The 24404-nt window shown below is 39.4% G+C and overlaps 2 protein-coding genes across 5 annotated transcripts in view; one reads left to right on the forward strand and one right to left on the reverse strand.

The window, feature by feature from the left end:
• capn5a (calpain 5a) overlaps positions 1 to 24404 on the forward strand; it is a 29287-nt gene that overhangs the window by 4154 nt on the left and 729 nt on the right. Inside the window, exons 5-15 of one of the 2 annotated variants that reach the window (XM_088346363.1) lie at positions 9652 to 9860; positions 11824 to 12016; positions 12680 to 12873; positions 13991 to 14068; positions 14136 to 14331; positions 16884 to 17006; positions 17514 to 17587; positions 18206 to 18328; positions 19553 to 19656; positions 20928 to 21064; positions 22174 to 22317. In XM_088346363.1, coding sequence (XP_088202489.1) covers positions 9652 to 9860; positions 11824 to 12016; positions 12680 to 12873; positions 13991 to 14068; positions 14136 to 14331; positions 16884 to 17006; positions 17514 to 17587; positions 18206 to 18328; positions 19553 to 19656; positions 20928 to 21064; positions 22174 to 22317 — 1575 coding nt within the window. Of the gene's footprint in view, positions 1 to 9651; positions 9861 to 11823; positions 12017 to 12679; positions 12874 to 13990; positions 14069 to 14135; positions 14332 to 16883; positions 17007 to 17513; positions 17588 to 18205; positions 18329 to 19552; positions 19657 to 20927; positions 21065 to 22173; positions 23921 to 24404 lie in introns of those variants that run through there. The other variant, XM_088346362.1, reaches the window with a different exon arrangement.
• ompa (olfactory marker protein a) lies at positions 989 to 4409 on the reverse strand. 3 transcript variants are annotated; one of them, XM_088346368.1, is made up of 2 exons: positions 4188 to 4409; positions 989 to 1488 (listed from the first exon to the last, which is right to left on the reverse strand). In XM_088346368.1, the coding sequence occupies exons 1-2, from the start codon at positions 4254 to 4256 to the stop codon at positions 1063 to 1065; spliced, it is 495 nt and encodes a 164-aa protein (XP_088202494.1). In that variant the 5' UTR covers positions 4257 to 4409; the 3' UTR covers positions 989 to 1062. The 3 variants fall into 3 exon arrangements, with proteins under 3 accessions (XP_088202494.1, XP_088202496.1, XP_088202495.1); XM_088346370.1 differs by lacking the exon at positions 4188 to 4409 and adding an exon at positions 3857 to 4132; XM_088346369.1 differs by lacking the exon at positions 4188 to 4409 and adding an exon at positions 2085 to 2184.

Below are 24404 nucleotides of genomic sequence, written 5' to 3' on the forward strand. Positions count from 1 at the left end.
TAAACAAGACAAACCTTTTGCTTCACTGTTGAATCAGACATAATGGCCGAATAATTAAGGTTTTATTCAATTAAACATGATTACAAAATATAATCAAATTGATTTTTTAATTTATTTTAAGTAGTGTTAAACCAATTGTTGCATTGCAATTAAAGAATGAATTAGTACTTGTACATTAAAACGGCATACAAACAATACAGAGTTATGATATTATTAAACAAGATAAGATAAAATAGCACTATGAACCCATCATATACTAGTGTTTTTTTGGTCTGAAAATTATTAAATAAGTAAATATTCAAATCATGCATAATATTTGTGTCATTTTAATGTGGGCATTATTTGAAAAATATGTATATAATAATTTATAAGTTGTATGTCATAGGAAAAAAAGATTAAATACTAGTATGAATACATTTACTAAAGCGTGATAATTCAAATAGATGTATATATAAAAAAACAATTCGCTTATGTAATAAATACAACATGATTCAATCAGTCATTAAATGTGGAGTGCGGCGTTTGAGGTTTTCTTAAAAAAGTTGAAAGTTCAATAATTTCTCTCATTAAGTATGTGTTAACAATTCCCGACTGAGTTCAAAAAGCCCTTTTCCTTTATTTTCCACCGCGCCTCTGCTTTTATCGTGGTTTTAGTAAAGCTGTTTGGGGCAGAAAAGATTAAGTAGAAGGAATAGGAGGTGGGAGGAGTGCTAGAGAGTGACATCATGCTTGTCCCCATAAGATTTTTTGTTTTGTTTCTCTTTGTTACTGTAACATGAAATTAGTCAAAGTAAGAAGAGGCATTCTTCAAGTACAGTCCAAAGGCCAACCCAAGCCCCTAAACATGTGTAAAAAACCCAAGAAATGCACATACTTGCACGCGCATCATAAATGAGCTGACTGAGGCTGCAAAGATGAAAAAAGCCAAGATATGGCGGAAGAGAGTTCAAAAATTTCGTACAGCTCCTTTAAAAAAAAAATAGAGGTGTGCTTGCATAAGATTTATTTTGATACACAAAACATGACTTTGACGACACAATCATTTTGGGGATTTGGCGAGCTTCAGTGGTTGTGGGCAAAGGCCAGCGAGCAACACAGCTTGCCCGCCTCGGCTCCCTCCTTGAAGGCGAACAGGAAGTACATGACCTTGCGCACTTTGGCCAGCTCAGCGATCCTCTCGCCCAATTCCTGCATGTCGGCCTCCAGCCACTTGAGGCCAGATCCGTCAGGATGGTTGCACCAGATAGTACCGACGGGCTCTAGGAGCTGGCGCGTCATCAGGTGGGTGAGGTCGGGCGTCCAGTGCTGCGAGATTCCCGTGATGCTGACGCGCCCGAGCCCCTCCAGCGAGATGTTCCAACGCCGGAAGCTCAGGTCCTGCTGCCGGAAGTCTAGCCGGTAGACGGCCTCGTGGGGCAGCAGCAGTCGCTCGCCATCTTGACGCTTCTGGCCTGAGCACTGGAGAGACGATACGCGGAGGCGCATCTTCTGCCGGATTGAAACCAAAACATTTTAGTTCATTCGCTGCCAGCACACTATAAATATTTAACATCCATAATTTAGATAAGATCCGGTCTACATAAAAATCCTGCCCGGCTCGACCAAGCCCAAGCCAGACCGATTAACTTGCAGGAGTGAGCCTGAAGAAAACCCAAATTTTCACATTTTATTTGTGATGACCCGTGATGAGGAGAGGTGTTTGACAATAAAGCCTGTCTTTTGTAATGAAAATGAAGTTAAACAAGACTGAATAAACATTTACACCTTTCATATTTTTGTGTCTGCAGCGTTTATCAGAAAAAAAAAATCTGCTTTGTGGTCACTTTAAGTCTCCGTAGTTTATGTGCTTTCTTGTGCTTTATAGGACTCATTTTCGGTTGAACTACACAAGGGGTCTCCAACCTTTTGCAGATAGAGCGCTACTCTTTGTTAATAATTAGCGCAATCATCTACCAGTTTGATGAGAATTTCTAAAATAACTCATGTTATTAATATGTTGTTCGTAGGTTATTACCTGGGTAATTATTGTTAAATGGACAATCAACCACACCCCAAAAAATATTTAACTAAAAAATTACACTGACCCAGCACTGATGAGCTATTTTCAGAGCATGTCCACGGGCACCTCAGTTTTTCTTAGGGGGCACCCTGATGGCGTGGGCACCAAGTAGAGAACCCTCCTCAATATTGATATATTTATTTTTTTCAACCCAACCCAGGAATGTCAAATTCATTGGTATAAAAAGCATTCTCACAGGAAGCAGACGAATAAATTAACTGCATAAACAGTGTCCCTTAGCTGGAAGGCTGGGGATCTTGTCATAGGCTTATAATAAAATTATGATTCAGAGATCCATCCATCCATTATCTGTACCGCTTATCCTCAGTAGGGTTGCGGGGGTGCTGGAGCTCATCCCAGCTGTGGGCAGGGGACACCCTGAACTGGTTGCCAGCCAGTCGCAGGGCACACAGGGACAGACAATTCGCTCGCTCATTCACACCTGGGACAATTTGGACCAGCCAATCAACCTGACATGCTTTTGGAATGAGGGAGTGCCCGGAGAAAACCCACGCAAGCACGGGGAGAACATGCAAACTCCGCACAGAAAGGTTGGTAGCTGGATTGGAACCCATGACCTCAGAACTGTGCCGCACACGCGCTAACCACCGTGCCGCCATGCTGCCCTGATTCAGAGATGTAAGAATTAATTATAAAACCATTAAAAATTGTTTTTAATTCTTTAAGAATTAATCTCTTGTAGTGTTTGTCAACTGTGGTTTTGTTAAAAAAAAGAACCAAACAATAATTTGATTCATTTCTACTACAGTTTATTTCCCTACGGTTTATTCAACTCGGGGAAACTCTTGCAGCTGGGAAAGTGACAAAAATATCCTACAAACACAAGTGTAAATGATTGATTTAATGATCTAAAACTTTTTCCGCTTTTACTTTCTCATAAATGTTTACCTGAATAATGGTAACTTCACTGATGGATTTCATATTTAATATGGAAAGGAGCTTCTTTAAACTTCTGCATAGACACATTGGTGCTATTCTTTTTTTTAATTCGTGTTTTTCGTATTTCCCTAAAATGCTCGTCCATTACTTTTCATTTTAGGTAAACTGACATTATGATGTGTCTCCTCCTTGTTCTCTGGTTGATTAAAGGTAGTCAGCAAATACAGCTACAGCGGGTGCTTTGTGACGGGCTCTGGTGACATCAAGTGGACATATTTAAAACTGCAAGTCATTGTTTGTCTTGATGTAGCTCATTTTTCTCTTGTTCTTCTCTTGGCATTGTCTCAGCATTGACCTATTCTTTCCTATTACAAGTTGTTGGAAAATAACTATACTAAAGTGAGTTAAGCTTCCCTGATGCAAAAGTAGTGCTTTGTCACATTCACCACATCTATTCAATAAGCATCGTGTTAATTGTTTTCGACAATATTTCATTTTTCAAAAGTAGAGCTTAAATTGGTATTGAATTGCACGGCGGTTGGGTGGTTAGTGTACAGCCCCACGGTGCAAAGGTTCAGGGTTCAAGTCCAGCTGCCACGGCCTCCCAGTGTGGAGTTTGCATGTTCTCCCTGTGCTCCTCCCATATTAAAAAACGGCATGTCAGGTTAATTGGCAGGTCCAAATTTTCCCTAGGTGTGAGTGAGCGAGTGGCTGTATGTCTATGTGTGCCCTGATCTGTCTGGCAACCAGTTCAGGGTGTCCCCTGCCCACTGCCCGAAGACAGCTGGGATGGGCTCCAGCACCCCCACGACCCTACTGAGGATAAGCTGTGCAGATAATGGATTTATAGTATTAAATGAGTTTATTTTCTGTGTTTAATTTGTGGCAGTAGATTACCAGTTAATTGGCGCCATCATATGGCATGGAAGTGGTTCGAGGTGCAAATAAAAAGTAGTAGAGTAGTAGAAGAGCTTGAAGCTTGTTGGTTTCAAGGAATTACTTTGAGGTAAATGAGGAGTTTCGCGAAGCAAAATGAAAGCTTAACTGTGATCTTGTAGTTGATTTTGTTGTGGTGGATCTTCTATAAAGGGGTACTCTTATACTTTTGCTCAAAGCAGTTAAAAGCAAAGAAATATTAGACTTATCAAAGTTATGCACTTACTGCAAAAATTTGAAATGGTAAATAAAACCATTTGCATATGATGTCATCATTAAGAGAGAATCTCACCTCTGTCAGCGCTTTGTCCTCTTTAAATTCCAACACCATGACATCGGACGTTGCTACCGGCACCTCCATGTTTCGCTGCTCTCCAACGTGGACAGATGGCTGAATATTGGTGAAGGGCTGATTACGGAAGATTGGATTTTATGACTGTTAAAAGTTATTTGAGTCATCTCATTTGGACTATCTGCTTTTATCTCCCTCTCTCTTTCCTCTCCACTTTAGCTCCGCCTATTTCCATTTCCACTGCTATTTTAATCACACACACACACACGCACACACCAAAACACACAAGCCTGCAGGCAACATCACATCGATTGACCCCAAATGGGCAGAAAGGACATGACATCAATTTCTGTCTTTTTTTGTTAAGTTATATAACTTTATAGATAGCACAATACATTTGCCCAATCCACTTCCCAAATTATAAGGGTGTTAAAAAAGGATGAAAGAGTCGGGTGTGTGCTGTTGCTAGAGAACGGTTAGCGCCAATGACGTACAGCAGGGAACTCTGGGTGTCTCCCGGCGACTCCTCTGCTCAATGGATCACTTATTCCTTTATTTATATCAACGCAGTGTGTGTGCATGTGTGCACTTGTCAGTGTGGTGCGCTCCAGTACACATGTCGGTATGTCGCCATGTGGAAGGTCGTGTTGGGATAATGCCAGTGAAGACGGAACCGAAAAATGAATGGCTAAATTGCCTCGTTTTCCTAGAAGGTCAAAAGCATGTCTAATGACAAAATTATTGCTTCGGCACTGTTTCATTGGGTATTTTATACAGTCTCGATACAGTCTCCTAAGTTGTGCTTTGTCAATATCTCATAGCATATTGATGTCAAATAAATCTTTATGGGAATGTGTAGAATTTAGCACCTCCTTGTAGTAAAAAAAACAACGATTTAACAAATAAGTTTTTGCTCTCCATTCCCGGCTATCGACCGGTTTTTCCGTCCTTGACACCGCCATCTCCCGCTGCGGAAGATCCCCTTCCGTATTCGGATCACTATCTGATTGTATGAGCAGCTTGCTTCCCGCCTCCAGCGGGCACCGGATCAGGGGCGCTGCCCTTCCTCTTTCTATCAATAAACTTGTGGTTAACGCTACGCATTTGGGTCCTGATTCCGTTCTGGTCGTGACAAATATTTCTCCTAGGTTCCACATTAGGGTGGAGCTTATTTTCAAAGTTGCAAAACGTCCCTGTCTTACCCCCTAATTGTGTTCCATTACACAAAAAAAAAAACAATCACTGTGCAGTTTGGTCTAAATGAAATAAATTTTAGAGGTAGCTCAATTCCTGAGAAGTTTAGCATTTTCCATCAGTTTTCTTTAATGGGAGTTCTAGAGATGCTGGGATAAGCCACAGATGTGTAAGTTTATATCTCAAACAATTATTACCCACAAGTCATTACTAAGCAAGATCAGTCTAATTCAACTAGTATAATTTCCCTTGACCTGCTTTTGAAGACAAGGCCAGCAGGCCTTCTTTGTCCTCCAAGAAGTGATTGACATTCAAAGATCAGCATTGGTTAAATATTTAGTACATTCAAACATTTCTCACTTACATAAACTTCCTGATCAGAGCTGGCACAAAATACATTTGTCTCACCATGATATAGTTTGATATTACATCTACATGAATAGTCGAGCAACATAATGGCGAGACTTTCTAATCATCCATATTGCAGGCGGTCTTCCCATGAGCAACATGGTTTCAACTACATCAAAGAAAGAAGTGTATCTGCTTGGTACTTATGTGTCTGAACTAACTGGAAGCAAGCTACCATCAGTTCGCGTGGCTCTTGGTTTCTTTCTTTATCAACACTTGGAATTGCACAAGCCCATCAGAGCGTCTTCTGCAGTGACAGTGAAAGAAATATCATCATTTTGGAATAAAGTAAGAATTCCAATTTGAGATCCACAAAATTGTCATACTAAACTTGAAAAACATTTTCAAGCATGGCATTTGCTAAAAAATAACAAAGGACAACAAATTGCAACACAAAAAGCCAAGGAAAGTGAGTGCAAAAAAAGAACTTGATGACTTGTTTGACATTGCTCATGTTAATGCTCTCAACATTATGACAATTCCAGATGACAAAGAGTTTTTGTTGGCTCAAAGAGCAAAGGGAAGAAAGGGGTCAATGACTGGTGTTGACAAAAATTGGCAGAGAAAGAAAAAAGACTTGAAGAAAAACAAGACCTTGAAACAACACATAGAATCTGAAGCTGAGCAAAGAATTGCAAATGAGTCAGTTCAATTATCATGTAGCAGTAGTAGTTCAGAAGATGATAAACCAGGAACAAGTCATGACATATCAGGTGTTGGCGTCTCAAAGAGGAAGAGAGGCATGAAAAATGTTGTAACGTGAAGGCCTGTATCATGACGCCTTTTGCTTCAAGTGCCCCTCTCACTGATTTGCAGCTTTTAAAGTCTTTGGTGGAATATTCACACATAAATGCTGCAATATCTAAGGCTGCCATTCAGAAATTTCCCAATCACCTGTGGTAGGTAACACCATAAACAGTTACACTCGCTTTGTTTGATAATCAAGTCAGTGCATCTACGAAACAACTCATGGTGGCTGTAATGAAAGATAAGGACAACATGGATAAAACTTCTGAGCATTATTTTCAAAAGAGGATATCTGTAGATTTAGACACTGTTACTAGCAAATGTCTAGAAGCCTTGTGTCCTCTAGATCTAGCACTTTCTTCAAAATCATGAACATTCCCGTTGGCTATCTTGATGTTGAACCACAGGAATGGGAATCGCGGGATGACTTCAAACAAGCTTTGGAAACTGTTCAGTGTGGTCAATGATCTTGCAGAACGAGGTGTGGCGCTGATTCGGGAATAATGTGGTCATATCACAAAAGATGAAACTGATCTGCAGCTTCTGCTGCAAATTGCTGCAAATTGCTGAAAAACAGCGCAAAACTTTTCCTGACAGTCGTAAAGAGACTCCAATAAAGGACTGAGTTTTTCTTATTGTTTGTATTATGTACCTAAGCCATCATTATTTTGTATGTGTAACCGGCTTAATGGGCGCTAATTCAAATTTATACAGCGATTGAGCTACCTGTAAATATCTTTACAAGACTGAAAATTCTGCTGTGTTGTTTTTGGTGGAAGTGGAACATTTTTGTGGGGTAAGATAAAGGAATACCAGAAAAAAAAATATATTGGTCATATAAGCTCCGCCCTAGTCCACATACAAAAGAGATACTTAAGGATACTAGGGCTATTGTTTTTTTGTTTTGTTTTTTTTTAACTGTAAAATGTCGCACTGCTTTTATTAAATTTAGGTTTTGGATTGATTTTTAGGTTTACTTGGAAATGTAGTTGAACTAGGATTATATTTACTTCTAGGATTAGGTTACTTTTATATCTTGGTTTTAGGTATCTGTCGTGTGGCTGGCCCTGCCTCATGGGCACCGGCTGTAGTAGATCAGCTAATTTGCGTCTGTGCTTCTTAAGGGTGGGTTGTGGGTATTGCGGGGGCTGGTTCATTGCAATTTCCGTTCTGTTTTGCTCTGTCTTGTTTTGTCTGAGTCGGAGGAAACCTGTATTTGCCCGTTCTGAGTGTAAGCCTGTTTTTGTTTTGTTTTGTCCGTGAGTGTGGGACGACTTTTATTTTGCTAAATAAAAGTACTAATCGTTAAAGGAAACCTGTACTTGCCCGTTCTGAGTGTAAGCCTGTTTTTGTTTTGTTTTGTCCGTGAGTGTTGGACGACTTTTATTTTGCTAAATAAAAGTACGGATCGTTAACGCGAATGAGTTCATCCTTCCTGCCTCCTGCCTCCGTTCTGGTCCGGTCTCCTGACAGAATGAACCAGCACCCAGATTTGAACTCAGCGGACGATCCTGTCCGACTCCCGTACCTGCCTGTCCGACTCCCGTGCCTGCCAGTCCGACTCCCCTGCCTGCCAGTCTGACTCTCCTGCCTGCCTGTCCGACTCTTCTGCCTGCCTGTCCGACTCTCCTGCCTGCCTGTCCGACTCTTCTGCCTGCCTGTCCGACTCTCCTGCCTGCCTGTCCGACTCTCCTGCCTGCCTGTCCGACTCCCGTGCCTGCCAGTTCAACTCCCGTGCCTGCCAGTCCGACTCCCCTGCCTGCCAGTCTGACTCTCCTGCCTGCCTGTCCGACTCTTCTGCCTGCCTTCCCGACTCTCCTGCCTGCCTGTCCGACTCTCCTGCCTGCCCTTCCGACTCTCCTGCCTGCCTGTTCGACTCTCCTGCCTGCCAGTCCGACTCCCCTGCCTGCCAGTCCGACTCCCCTGCCTGCGTGTTCGGAGGAGGGAGCGGGGTTGCCCCAATCGAGAGCGTCGACCCATTCCGGGGTGCGAGGTAATTATTTTCTTTTTGGGACCTCAGGAGCTGTCCCTTAAAGGGGGGGCTCTGTCGTGTCCAGCATGGTCGCCGTGGCGACCGGCTGGCCCCGCTCCCTGGGCACCGGCTGTAGTTGATCAGCTAATTTGCGTGTGTGCTTCTTAGGGGTGGGTTGTGGGTATTGCAGGGGCTGGTTCATTGCATTTTCCGTTCTGTTTTGCTCTGTCCTGTTTTGTCTGAGTCGGAGGAAACCTGTACTTGCCCGTTCTGAGTGTAAGCCTGTTTTTGTTTTGTTTTGTCCGTGAGTGTGGGACGACTTTTATTTTGCTAAATAAAAGTACTAATCGTTAAAGGAAACCTGTACTTGCACGTTCTGAGTGTAAGCCTGTTTTTGTTTTGTTTTGTCCGTGAGTGTTGGACGCCTTTTTTTTTTTGCTAAATAAAAGTACGGATCGTTAACGCGAATGAGTTCATCCTTCCTGCCTCCTGCCTCCGTTCTGGTCCGGTCTCCTGACAGTATCAGTCTTAGTTTTCAGGTTTTTTAAAGAAAAAAATAATAAAAAATAAAAAAAAATTATACATTTATGAAAAAATAGGAATTCATTAAAAAAAATTGGGATATCAATAAAAAAACATAAAACACTTTTTTTGTAAAGAGCAAATATAATTGGACATGTATACAGCGAACCCTTGCTATAAGGCAGTTCATTTTTCTCTGTCTTGCTACCTAACTGATTTGCATTTGCTCATCTTCTGCATTCTGAGTGCCAAAATTGTCTCTCCACTTTCAGTTCTCATTTATATTTGAAAATATTATATATGAAAAAGCGTTTGCACAATAATTTTGCTCAGCAAGTGTTTGAACCTGTAAAAAAAGGTTTGTTCTTTGATGTTAAAGTAAAATGTATTTGTCCTGTCATGGTTACCGTACTTGAACCATAAGCCCTGTGATAAACAAGGGTTGACTGAAAAATCGCCGGTGATCTGCAAAAGGCCTCTGGACAGTAAATTGGACATCTATTTAGTACTATCATATCCTTCGAGACATAAGCTTTTAGTCCTTTTTTGTCTCCTTTTTGTTTATTTTTTGCCCCAGACTGTCTTTCGTTACGATTGATTACAAAAACATTCCCGTGACAGGTAATTCCAGACTGGCAAGATCAAGAATGGGACCACAGCCGACCTGCCCTGTATGCCGGCATCTTCCACTTCCGCTTTTGGAGGTTCGGCGAGTGGGTCGACGTGGTGATCGATGACCGGCTTCCCACACTCGACGGCAAGCTGCTCTACTGCCGCTCCAATGACGCCAGCGAATTCTGGAGCGCCCTGGTGGAGAAGGCCTATGCCAAGTAGGGGCGCCAGCGCCCGTTTCTTGTTATGTAACCTCTGTTATAAATAAATAAAAGGAGTGTTTGACTATCAAATTAAATATTAAAATTTAATAGGAAACACATTGTATTAAAAATTTGAAGATATAACTAAATTATCAAATGAAATAAATTATTTTAATTAGCGAACAATGATTGTCATTCCCTGGTCCAATCAAGTTGTAAAAAAAAGACAACTAATAGCTGATTATTGCTCGCAAACCCAGCATAGGAGACAGACAGGACCTGAGAATATCTTTGCAATTGTGAGCAAGACATTGCTTGGAATTAGAAAATGAAATTTCTCCTTCTCTTTGTTTTGCTTCCACCCGGTGACGGTGTGATTCACAAACAACGGAAAACTAGACAACTTTTGGCCAGGTTTTTTCCCTCCTGGTAAAATTCCTTGGACGATTGGAATTTTCTTTGATCTGAGTGGTGAGCTACAAAGGCCAGGAAGCCAACAAGGATTTGATCCATTATAAAGCTCCACATTAAAGTTATGGTTGGAATTGGAATATTTCTTTACTTTTTACTGTGGACTGGTGAAATTTGAGAATCAACGTGTGCTCATAGTACATACTCATTGAAATGGAGAACATCGAAATTGTGTTTTCTTTACTTTTTTGATGAACCTTCTTGTCATTTGAATCATCATTGATATTTGAAGTGTATTACTGTGTGAGATGAAGTGTTTGAGGAGTATGTTGGGAGTGACAAGATTGGGTAGATTGAGAAATGAAATTGTGAGAGACAGAACTGGAGTAGTTGTGGAACTGAGCAAGAGAGTACTTGGTTGGTTTGGACACAGGGAGAAGATGTATGAGGAGCGAATGTTGAAGAGGATCTACGGAGCAGAAGTAAATGGAAGGAGACCAAGAGGAATGCCGCGATTGACGTGGATGGATGGTGTGATGAGTACACTGCAGGAAAGAGGTCTAGATATAGTGGAAGCTAGAGCTCTTGTTGGTGATAGGAATGAGTGGAGAGGTGTTGTAAAAGAATAGTGGGATGTTTAGACGTGTTCTAAAGTATGGGCAGCGCACCTGTATGATGCAGCAGGGGTAAACCAATAAAAGCTGTCATGCCTGCTGTTGAACAAAAGAGTGTGTTGTGTCACCCTGACCCGAGTGACATGGCCGCTTTCTTGTGTCCCATTTTATCTGGAGGGACGAAAGCATGACCAACTTGGGTGCCGAGGCGCTTAACTTGTTTGGGTGTTTGAGCATATGGGTTGGCCATGGTCCAAACATTTTTGTGTGTGTTTTTTGATACTTTTCCCCTTTTTTATTTTCTTTGTTTTTGTATGTGTTTTGTCTTGCTGTCGGTCACCCCTCTCGAGGGATATAACCAGGGTAGATAGATAGATAGATAGATAGATAGATAGATAGATAGATAGATAGATAGATAGATAGATAGATAGATAGATAGATAGATAGATAGATAGATAGATAGATAGATAGATAGATAGATAGATAGATAGATAGATAGATAGATAGAATTACTGTGTGACACAAGAACAGATTTATTTTGATTCTAAAATCCTATCAGTGCACATAAAAATACATTTTGCGACTTATAATAGGTTTATCAACAGAGACTAGTCAATTAAACTGAAATATAAACAAAATAGTGTGAGTAAACCAAGATTGACAAAATTAAGGATTTCTGATTTAACAATTTGAACCAAATAATAGTGTTAATTTACGATAATTGATGTTAATGTTGACTATTTTCTTATCCTTTGATTGTTAAATTGCTGGCTTCTGTTCAAATTAATTTTGACTCTTGTGTTTCCTTCATTAATCTTACCACTCATCAAACTTAGAACTAGTCCTTTTTTTCCTCTGCCTAGCAGCATAGGTGCTACAGTTAACTGCAGCGCTGACTAATTTAAAAATTAAAGTAAAAGTACGTTGCAAATTTGAATGATCTGTGGTTCCAGGATTTGCGGCTGCTACGAGGCCTTGGATGGCGGCAACACGGCAGATGCGTTAGTGGATTTCACGGGCGGCGTGTCACAGTCCATTTGCATCGGTGAAAGCTGCACCCAGGACGATGCCGAGAACCAAGCTGAGCTGTTCAGGCGGGTAATCAAAGTCCATGAGAGAGGCGGGCTCATAAGTGCTTCCGTCGAGGTGAGTGTCTGATTGGTTGCTGGTAGGCTTGCCGTTGCATGAATTGTGTTTGTTTTTGTAATTAACTAAACTAATGTAAGGGGTGGAAATATCATTAAATCCTTATTTGATAGTTTTCAATAGGTATGATGCAAAACGACTGTTTGATTGGGAAAAGGAAGGATTTGATTCAGTTCAACTCAGTGGGATTAGGATTTGATTAATGTCAACTAAGTTAGGGTTGAGTCGGGCTCAACTTTTGCTGCATTTTTATATCTACCTGTCATTGTTCTTTGTCTCTCTGCCTCTCCCTCTCTCTTAAAGTGCCACGCTAGATTCTTTAGGACATAATCCTCCTGTGGTTTATGGCCCAATTTTCAAAATGACGGACAGCATTCAAATTTTCCTGTCAGCTCTTTCAAAATCTGTAAATAATGAAGAATTGTCGGTCTACAGACAAATGTGTAATTTAGATTCTGTAACATAAGATAGGCTTTAATTTGTACCTCTCACCCTCCCAAACTCCTCACAAATAAATCTTAAAAATATGAGTTTACTTCGGGCTTTGTTTGGCAAATCATGTTAATTGGTCAGGCTCGGGCTTGGCTCGAGCTTCAATACCAGCAGACAGAGCTGGATTTTTTTTTAAAGCCGGGTCTTACCTCTGATCTCAATCCACCACAGGCGAGCAGCGCATCTGAAATGGAGGCCCGACTGCCCAACGGGCTGGTCAAAGGGCACGCCTACGCTGTGACAGACGTGCGCCGTGTACGGCTCGGTCACGGCCTTCTGGCCTTCTTCAGGTCCAACAAACTGGAAATGATCCGGCTGAGAAACCCCTGGGGGCGTAGTGAGTGGACTGGGCCTTGGAGCGACAGGTGATTTATTTGGGTATTTTGTCAATTCTTTTTGCGTTGTATCTTGTTGTGTATTTTGTTGTTTGTTTGTTCATATATTTTTACATTCATTTTGTAAATGTCACAACAAAATTGGATTTAATTGAGGGGACAAGTCAAACTGTCTGAGCCTTTCACGTATTGTCTGTGCGATGAGTGCACCCATCAACTGCAATGGCTTTCTTCCATCAGTAAGAAATTTGTAGCCGATTCGTTCTTCACTGATCAACCAATAGGTAAAAAGCTCAGGGAACTGGGCGGCCTCTTCATTTGAATAACATTTTGTTGCGATATATATATATATATATATATATATATATATATATATATATATATATATATATATATATATATATATATATATACATTAAAATATTTGTATTAGAGGTAAGATCTTAGGCCCTCAGTCCGAACCCCGGGCAGAAATTCAGGTCGGGCCTAAAGTGTCAATTATTAAGATCGGTTCTGGCCCGGGCCAGGCAGGGTATCTCTCTGGCCTCTCTCTTGACTTTTTTTTTAATGATCTTTCCTGTGGTGTGAATGAGTGAAAGTGCGCTATTGTAAACTGCTGCTAGCTAGAGCTGTCATTATGTTTAAGAATGAGCACCACGGGTTCTTACGGCAAGGACAAAATGAATAAAATCCTGCTGAACGGGATGCCATTTTGGTTGTTTCGTGAGTTCCAAAAAAAACAAGCGTTGATCTTTATCTTCCTCATTGTTATTTTTTTTTTTTGGGACGATGATCCGTGCAAGAGATTTTGCGTGGTCTCTCGCTGCCCGAGCGGGTGCGTGTGTACGGGTGCGTATACGGCAGCGGCACTAGGGGGGTTGGCTAAAATCACCATTCCTATTCCCGTGCTCACAAATAAAATATGCAAATTAGTTTTTTCTTAGCCCCGCTCCCTCAAATTAAGTTAATTTGCTGGGCAGGCTGGGCTTTTAGGCCCTATCTTATATCTTAATTTATATATAGGAAAATATTTTGTATTTGTGTCATATATTTAGGTATCAAGTGATTTATTTATATTTTCATTCATGGATATATTTGTACAACAACACAAATCGCACCTCACAAAGCCCTTGTGTTGTGTTCACAGCTCCGAAGAGTGGAAAAACGTTAGCAGTGGCGAGCGAGAGAAGATTGGCGTCGTCAAGCAGAACGACGGCGAGTTTTGGTGAGTTCTCCCTGAGCTCCTTTCAGCGGAAGCACGTCATCTTTTTGTTTCGCTTGTCCTGGCGCAGGATGACGTTCAGCGACTTCATCTCCAACTTCACGCACGTCATCCTGTGCCGCTTGATCAACACGTCCTATCTGAGCGTGCATAAGACGTGGGAGGAGGTGGTGCTACGTGGATCCTGGAGACACCACGATGACGTGCTCAAGAACCGGGCAGGCGGCTGCGCCAACAACAGGGAGACATTCCTCCAAAACCCTCAGGTGCTGACTGCTTTTACATCAAATAATAAATAGTGAGTGTAATTAGTGTGACGATGAGATAAAATCGAATGCCTTTTCCTGTGCCATATAGGTCCCTAGTGGTCTAGAGATTACACAGTAGATTTGTTATTATTTTTATTATTATTGTCATTGTCATTGTTATTGTTATTATTGCTATTATCACTAATTATTTTTTGGGGAGGGCCGCAAAAATATGGTCAAAGAGTGAAACCGGTGTGGTACTGAAACGGTTGCCGTCCACTGGTTTAGTAGACACTCAAAATAATGAAAGAAGACATGAATACATTTTGAACTTGCAGGGAGAACAGGGTAGATAGATAGATAGATAGATAGATATATAGATAGATAGATAGATAGATAGATAGAGAGAGAGAGAGAGAGAGAGAGAGAGAGAGAGAGAGAGAGAGAGAGAGAGAGAGAGAGAGAGAGAGAGAGAGAGAGAGAGAGAGAGAGAGAGAGAGAGAGAGAGAGAGAGAGAGAGAGAGAGAGAGAGAGAGATGGATGGATGGATGGATGGATGGATGGATGGATGGATGGATGGATGGATGGATGGATGGATGGATGGATGGATGGATGGATGGATGGATGGATGGATAGATAGATAGATAGATAGATAGATAGATAGATAGATAGATAGATAGATAGATAGATAGATAGATAGATAGATAGATAGATAGATAGATAGATAGATAGATAGATAGATAGATAGATAGATAGATAGATAGATAGATAGATAGATAGATACTTTATTCATCCCCGAAGGGAAATTCACATTTCCAGCAGCATCCCTGAGCTGAGAACAATACAATAATAAAGCAAAAAGAATACAATATACAAATACCCAGTGTGACGTGCAAATGCCCACTGTAGCGTGTTATATAGAATATCTAAATAGTGCTACACATTGCAATAAGATTCGGTGATATGCAATGTAGGTGGTGTGGTTTAATGTGGGCTTTTACTCTGCCGGGTAGAGTTAAAGAGCCTCATGGCATGAGGAAGAAAAGATCTCTTCAGTCTGTCCGTAGTACAAGACAGTGACAGCAGTCTGTCGCTTAAACTGCTCTTCTGTCTGGAGATAATGCTGTGTAGTGGATGCGATGGATTGTCCATGATTGACCGCAGCTTTTCCAGTGCCCGTCTCTCAGCTACTGTTGTTAGGCTGTCCAGCTGTTTGCCCACAACAGAGCTCGCTTTCCTAGCCAGTTTATTGAGACGAGAGGCATCCTTCTTCTTGACGCTGCCTCCCCAACACGCTGTCGCATAGGAGAGGGCGCTTGCCACAACTGTCTCATAGAATATTTTCAGGAGTGTTGTAGGACTGTACCAACAATCCAAAGGATGCAAAAAATCCAATCTGTTTCAAAGGTCCTCCCCTGAGCCTTAAGTTTTTGTTATATCTCCTGGGTTACAAAAATCAGAACCCTGCTCCAAAGCGTTTTGATATCAAAGAGTGACAATGATGTAAATTGTGCATAATAGTCAAAATAACGAACAACTGGTATCCTAGGCAATCTCCTTTGCAGGTGTCCAATCGTAAAAAGAAAACAACATTCTTACAATGTATAATTAACCTATTACACATTAATCCCTTTACACAAAATGTCTCACAAACAATGTCCATTTGTTCCTTTTTTTCTTAATAAAATAAACAAAAAGTATTACTGTCTAGGGTGCCAACAATTGAGTTGACTTAGCCTGGTTTGTGTGCATCTATGCTCCTTGCAAATTACCTGCTAATGTTAGCAGCCACATTAGCAATGTTAGCGAACAAAGCAATGCTAGCCAGTGATTTCAGTTTGTACAGCATCACTAGCTGTGAATGCCAGTAAAGCTTGTGCTAGTGTTGAAACCACACACAGCTAGCCAATAATACTATATGTTGTTTCAGAAATGCTAGCCTTCAAAGTTATGGTAGCAGTTGTTTTGTATCAATGAGGCTTTCAAATAATGAATCGTTATCCACTGATCTTTAGCAGCTAGCGTTTCTGATCGACCAATCATTTCATGCTAGTTGCCTCACCACACTCACTAGGTGTTAAAGCTATGCTGGGCGCAGTATCATAGTACCACATTAGCGTTGACCAGGTTCACCGGTAATAAGATACTACCACCACCTAAGGCCTCTCCAGCTTTAGCAGGTCGAATTGGCAACTGTTACAGAGAAACTAGCTGTTAATGCCCATAAAAATTTAACTGTAATTATCCCATCACTGCGTCAGTGAGGCTCGCGGCTAGCCATTGAAGCGAAACTCGTTCCTAAAGCATTAGCGACAGTAAAAATAGAATAGAATAGAATATGTAACCCATTTAAGTGACTATTGAACTCAAATATGTATGTAATGATATTGGAATGATCCAACTGTAATTCTTTCCAATTTTTTAAATTGCAATCATTTTAAAGTCCTTTACAATGTAAAGCTTTGAACACATTGAAAAAGATGAAGACTTACTGTCTTGCCCAGATGTCATAACAAATCTACAAATGTATCAATTGTTAATTTTTTGACAGTGTTTTTTGTACTCTCCAGTACATCTTCGACGTAACGAAGAGCGAGGACGAAGCCCTCATCTCTTTGCAGCAAAGGGACCGCAGGGCCACGCTGAAGGATGGACAAGGCGAGAACTTGGCCATTGGCTTCGAAATATACAAGGTCTGTCATGCAACAGTTGATTTAAGACAAACTTGAACTAGCGAGCATGCCCCTTTTCTGCACGCTATTGCGAGCGCTGGTTCTCCATACATATATATACAGTATATAGTAATGCATACTGATCTGTAGCCTAGAATTTATGTGTGAAGTTTAAGGTTGCTGATGTGGTATACCTATCTCTTTTGCCGACCAAAAGATGTCGATGCTTGCTTGAGGCGGTTCTGGAACTCTTCATCCAATGAGCAGGCGTCTGAAATAATGCTCCCCAGAGATTTGAAGGTGGGGACCGTGAGCTGCTGTTGACTTGCTGTTCTGAGAGTTATTGGGTTTGGTGGGAGGTCAGCACTGGACTGACAGAGTACTTTTGTCTTCTTTGCATTGATCATCAGTCTCGTTATATGTATTCCGTTACTCCCCAACCCTGCATATACAGTACATACATTTTTATTTGAGCTCAAAAGTGGTAACACTAGTGGAATTAAAGAATGTTCCTTATGGTGTACATAGGTGGAGTTGAACCGAAAGTACCGCATGCACGCACCCCAGCAGAAGGTCACTGGTAGCACCTACATCAACGCCAGGTCAGTGTGGACGGTCTTTATCCTCAAGGCCCAACTGTAACTTCAAATAAATTCCTATTATAAGATTTTCATGTGTGATAATTACCATGTTTTGCGCACCGGATTATAAGTTGCAGCCCCAAAAACTGAATTTTGTCATCTATTGTTTATACATAAGGGGCACATACAATTGAGACTACAGTAATATTAACCAGTGGGTTCTATGCACACTCACAATATTAGTTGATAAGTGACCAAAATCACAAAACATTGAATGCAATGGGACTCCGACCCGACTCGCAGCAGTGGGAGCGCGTATACTTCTCAGGAGACTACCAGTGATACAGATGACACGCGAAAAGGCATTCAATTTGAACTCAAATTCACACTATTTTTACTCACAATGCCAGTCACTGATTGGGACAGTGCATTTTGTTCTGCATCGGGTTAAAAGGCGCACTTTAAATTTCTAGCTAATATGGCGTTTTTTGGTGCGCCGTAATAACATTTGCACATTCTGGTATTTGCTAGAAGTGCCACAATGTAATGACACCATTCTACTACTATTGTGCTGAATTGTGAAGACTAAGAGGATGCTCAGGCCTAAAAAAGAATCAATTTTCAAGCGTCTTTCCACAGATCCGTGTTTCTGCGCGCGGACCTGAATGAGGGTCGCTACGTCATCCTGCCGACAACCTTCGACCCCAACCTGGAAGGAGACTTTCTTTTGCGCATCTTCACTGATGTGCCTTCTCACTGCAAGTGTGTTGTTTTTTGTCATTTGAAGACAGCCTTTGATTGTACAGTGGTACCCCTTTATGTCGTCTTTAAACACCAATAGTCAAGTCATGTCATGTTTATTTGTATATCCCTTAATCACAAAGAGTCTCAAAGGGTTTCTTTGCAACACAAATCTTGCTCGCTATACGAAGAAATTCCAGTTCCAGAGCAGTCCCAGAGGCTACCACTAGAGACCGCTCGTGACTCCTCAATGCAAACATCAGCTCGTATAGTTTGCGCATGCAAAGTCTTAAAGGCAAATAAGTAATGTGTTGTCTATTTTTTGTGTGAACGTTCATTTAAAGTAACTTTACCTTTAAAGTGTAAGTGCTTTCGTATTATCAACAATCTCTTGATCTAATACCTGTCAACGTCCAGCAATTTCTCCCTTTATCAATTATGGCAAATGCTTCTTATTAAGCTATAATCAAGCTTACAAACACATCGCGGCACATATTTACCTATTTACTCACAACAGGACAGAATACCGCGACAAAATTAGCAAACTACATGGACATTGTCATCTGCTACCAGAGACACAGACTATCTGGATAAAAGCTAAAATGGCCAACACTAGAGGGATCTTTTTAAATTCTTTTTTATAGTGTTATTGGTATGCAGCGTAAACTATTTGAAGTGATAAAAAAACGTATAAAATACGGGGAACACGTATTAATTTACAGGTATGCGATCTTTGTCACTCATTCTTGCAAACTTACAGTGTATAGTAGGCATTGATGTCGAACAAAATCCTCGACGCTTATCCTACTCACACTTACTAAGACATTCGACATTCAAGTAAATCTAGACCAGATAGCCACGATAACTTACCAAATATTAAATGGACACCGCAAACACAGGCATTCCTAATGATGCCCTTGGACCGGTCAGTTCTATTAATGGCTTGCAGCCACAGGCTCCTGCAGTGATTCTGAAAAGGCCTGTTTACTCTGGGAATTTAAAAAGAAATTGTGTTCCTCAAAATTGCAATCTCTGCAACCATACACACAACATTTTGTTTTTGTAAATTGCTCCAAAAGTGCAACTCAACATACAAATCTTCCCTCACTCTATTCAAACTCCTACTTCTACTCAAACATTTTTGGGTCAACAATGCCCACGAATCCTGTACTGATACGGTGGTGATGTAGGCCGGAAAGGGGTCTGTTTAATATGCCGATTTTTCTGCGGTTTTGTCTTCTGCAGGGAGCTGTGTGAGGACCAGCCCCCTCGCACCTGCTGGACGGGGTTGTGTGGATACCCGTCCTTGGTCACGCAAGTGCACATCATTCAAGCAAAGGCGCTCGGGGGTAAGAATGCAATAAGAAACAAACAATGTAAGTGTTGTTGACCATTTCTAACTTTGTTTTCCTTGTATCGTGCCCATTTTGTTTTGTTTCTTTCATTATTCTATGAAAGATTTGGGATGACAAAGAAACTTTCTTGCTCACTTTAAAACATGTTATTCATTTATGTTGAAGACTATTTAGTTTTGTTTGATAAATGTATATCACTGTATTTGAGTATTGATCTTACTTTTTTCTTAGGAAATTGTTTTAGTTCATTTTTTGTTTGTGCTGTGCCCTAAAAAACATTAATTCATTCACAGTATGTCAATAATTAACTTTAGTTTTTTCATATACATAAAATTTGTATTTCTGAAAACATTCATTTTCATATGAAGTCTGATTTTATTTAATATTTTTCCATATACCATTTACATATACATGCCAATCTTGTTGTATTCTTTAATAATGCTAATAATAATAATCCGATTTTAATGTTTATTCTCATCCTTTCACTGTTGTTGTTTTTTGTTCTAGAAACAGTACTCTATTTCGATTTATCTTATTATTTTTCTTAATTTTTGTGATTCAAGCAAAAAACTAAATTCATTGACATTTTGAAAAGGTGGCTTACATTTTTGATGTATATTTTTGTGGAAACATAAAAAAAAAATCCTACCTATAAAATGAAATGTGTTGCTCTTTCTTCGTTTTTGTTTAATATAATCTTTGGATAAGGTGGTAGAAACAAAGTATCTTACATATCGAAACATGAATATTTTGTTTGTTTGTTTGTTTGTACATGATTCAATTGTTTGTTTGTTTGTACATGATTCAAATTGAATCTTTTCTTCCGGCGCCGTCACGAATGGCAGCCACTCCAGCAGCTCCCGTGTCATTTTCGATTGTTCTCGATTGTTCTCAGCTCAGGGATGCTGCTGGAAATGTGAATTTCCCTTCGGGGATGAACAAAGTATCTATCTATCTATCTATCTATCTATCTAAAGGTGTATAGCATACATTTCTACGTATTTTTGTTTATTGTTATTTGACAAACACATGGATTTTAATTGTTTTTATATTATAGAATATTCTTTTGTTTTGCCCTATTTTTCTATTCATCCAAAACTTATATGTGTTTTTGAAAAATCTAATTCATCGATCAATTGAAAAAGTAATCGACCGATTCATCGCTTGTTAAAATAATTGTTAGTTTAGAGTTTTCCCTTGCCCGCTTGTTGGTTTAAGATCAGGGGATGGTCTAATCGTACAACCCTTCATTCATTCACATTCAGGTAGTGACACATACGTGAGGATGCGCTGCGAAGGCCACACGGTTCGTTCGGCCGTCCACAGGGACACCCGCAATCCTGACTATGACACCAAAGGGATCTTCTACCGGAAAGGAAGCGAAGCCCCAATCCTTATCCAGGTTTGTCGGAGTTTGCACGTGCAGCTGTGCGTCTTAAATAAAGGTCGACCGATAATTATCCGCCACCGTTGTTTGGGAATATGACGGAAATCGGTATTGGCATTTTGATTATTTAGGCTCAGATACAGCCGATCCTCTCTCTCTCTCTCTCTCTCTCTCTCTCTCTCTCTCTCTCTCTCTCTCTCTCTCTCTCTCTCTCTCTACTGCCTTTTGTTTTAAACGCTATCCACCCCGCAACTTCTGATTGGATAAGCGATTAGAGGTGGGGTCACTGAAGCAGAAGGAATAATGTTAGAGCGGATTTATTAAAGGAAACTCTGCTAACTCTTGAGTCCTAACATGCCTGTGAGTCAAGACCGCTGATAAGATTAACATTTTAAAAAGTCTGTGGTGGAAAATCATGTGTGTTATAAAAAGTGTTGTTAATTTGTTTTAGGGAAGCAGGTTTGGAGAAGACTGTTATATTAGCTCTTACCATAACATTATTTTGAATCAAGCTTGTGTGTTTGTAATTGAGAGAAAGCATGAAAAGCAAACAAAAGTGGAAGGCTGATGGATTAGCTGTCACCATAATATCAGTTTGTCAACCTGGCTTTAAAACAGGAGTGCCCATACGTTTCAATTCGCGATCTCTGTTGAAATTTCGATGCACTTTTGGTTTTAAGGTAATTTAAGTCATGTAAGTTGTATTGACCTTTTTATGTATTTATTTGAAAAAAAACAACAACAAAAACAGGGAGCTATTTAATTGTGTATGTACCTTCATACCAGTTGCCTCTAAGCCTAATTGTTTTCCCTTCACTGTTTTTGGTTTAAGTGGAAGATAAATCATGTTAGTTGTGTTGAAATTCTAATTTATTTACTGTAAAAGGTTAATAGAGCTATTAATTAGTTTTATATACATTCATAACAAATAATCTTTGTTTCTTTTTGCATCATTAAAAATGTCTTACGCCAAATGTTACGTTCTTACAGCAAATTAATATCTCCTTCCAAATATCGTTTTTCGGCCTTTTCTTAATACTTATAATCGGTATCGGCCCTGAAAAACCCATATCGGTCGATCCTTAGAACTAAAAAATGTTAACTGGACTGTGGTTGTGACTTAGGTGTACCACAAAAACAGTCTGATGGACTCGCTTTTGGGCGAGGCGACGCTTTCCACGCAGCCTGGCGAAAGCAGTCAGGCATTGCATCTGCGGGCTAAAAGTGGAGGGCGAAATGAGCTCCCTGGGACTCTACATGTTGCCATGGTGACCAGCACCACACTTACTAGCATCTGAGACATTGCAACCACTTCTGCACTTTTTGGGGGGGTAACCCTTTTTTCAGTCATCTTGTTATTTTTCACTTTTGAGTTTGTGAATTATTTTGTTTTTGTTTCATCTCATTTGAAACCTTTTCAAAAATGTATTTTTACCTCTCGATCTGATTTTTAAAAGTTGGGTGCGTCATTTGGGATTAGAGTAGAATATTTTCTCTATGAAGTCTGTGTAACAATGTCCAACTGAGTTCAAAGAGCCTTTATAATTTTTTTTTTTTTTTTCTCCCACACTTTTCTGCTTTTATCTTACTTTTATCTGATGTGTTCATTGGGCTCTACGCAAGATGAGATTTGGGGGCCCCTATTACTTGCATACTCACCTTAAGTCGTTCCGTGTTCTATTCTGTCATTACGAATACACTTAAAATACTAGATGTGGGATCTTTCTGTTGTAGTTAGAGTGTAATCTACACTGAATAAGGCACAATATTTGCAGCCAAATTTGCAGAAAAATTATTTCAAATGAATAGTTGGCAAAGTGAGGAACTTCCCCTACTGTTTTATAGATTATCATATTTAATTTTTACTGTAGTATTTATGATTTTGTTTTTATTTTTTACCATTCTATTTTAGTTTTCTTTAAAATAATATTTTGTTTAATTATGTGTCAGGTGAATTGGCCGGTCCAAATTGTCCCTAGGTGTGATTGAGCGAGTGAGTTGTCTGTCCCCGTGTGCCCTGCAATTGGCCGGCAACCAGTTCAGGGTGTCCCCTGCCCACTGCCCGATGATTGCTGGGATGGGCTCCAGCACCCCCGCGACCCTACTGAGGATAAGCGGTGTAGCTAATGAGATGAGATGAGATGTTATAACATTTAACCTTTGCGTGTTTTTTTTAAATTTTGGTTTACCTCTTTGTTTTATATTTCCTTACAAGATTTTATTTTTTAGTATGTCATCATGTTTCACTTTAATTGTATTTTTTTTCTTGGTTTGTTTACATTTTTTTACCTCTCTATTTTTTAAATCTTTTTTTTAGTTTTAGTTATGTTGTCATATTTCACTTTTAATGTTTTTTCCTCTTTTTTTACCATTTGAATTTTTTTTAAAATTATATATTATTTAAGAATATATTTAAAATATATTCTTGTTTTATTATGTTATCTTATTTATTTTTTTTGGTTTTATTTATTTTATTTTACCTCTACATGTTATTTTTCTTTACAACATATTTAGTATGTGATCATATTTCACTCTTATTGTGTTATTCTGTTTTTTTATTTTTACCTCTAATATATTTTCCGTTTTATCATATTGGCATATTTAATTTTCATGTGCTTTTTTCCCATTTTATATTCACCTCTCTATTGTATTTGTCTTTGAAATGTATTTTCTGTTTTATTATGATGGAATATTTAACCTTTGTTGTGTTTTTTTCTTTTTCATTTCAATTTGACCTTTATTTTCTTTTAAAATAAACATTGTGTTTCATTGTTATTTTAGTTAACTTTAATTGTATTTTTTTTTAAATATATTTCTAATATTTTTATTTTTGTATGATGTAATTATGTATTTTTTTTTCTTTTTTTTAACTTTATATGAAATGAAATGATCTTTACTTTTTCTATTGTATTTCATTTCAATGCGTTATTTTTTTATATATTGATACTATATCAATGTTCATTTTACCTCTGAAAAGTGATGGGTCCCGGGGACTCGCATACTCAAAAATATATGGGTCCCAACAGAGATCTATGGGTCCCCAAAATTTAGTGTTATCGAGGTTGAAATTGTAAATCGGCGACAAACAAATATATAATCTAAATCTATATATTAATTCCTTTTTAATCCTCACAGTTAATTGGTAATAGAAAGCAGTTATCACTTCAGATTTTTCAGTTCACAACAATATTGTACATTATACAAAATAATATTGCTGAAATAATGATATTAATCTATATATTCATTCAGGTTTAATCATCACAGTTAATTAGTAATACAAAGCAGTTATCACTTCAGATTTTTCAGTTCACAATATTGTACAATATACAGTACAAAATAATATTGCTGAAATATA

This window comes from Urocampus carinirostris, chromosome 10 (genome assembly GCF_059441175.1).
Source record: "Urocampus carinirostris isolate Australia breed hairy pipefish chromosome 10, RoL_Ucar_1.0, whole genome shotgun sequence".
NCBI lineage: Eukaryota > Metazoa > Chordata > Actinopteri > Syngnathiformes > Syngnathidae > Urocampus > Urocampus carinirostris.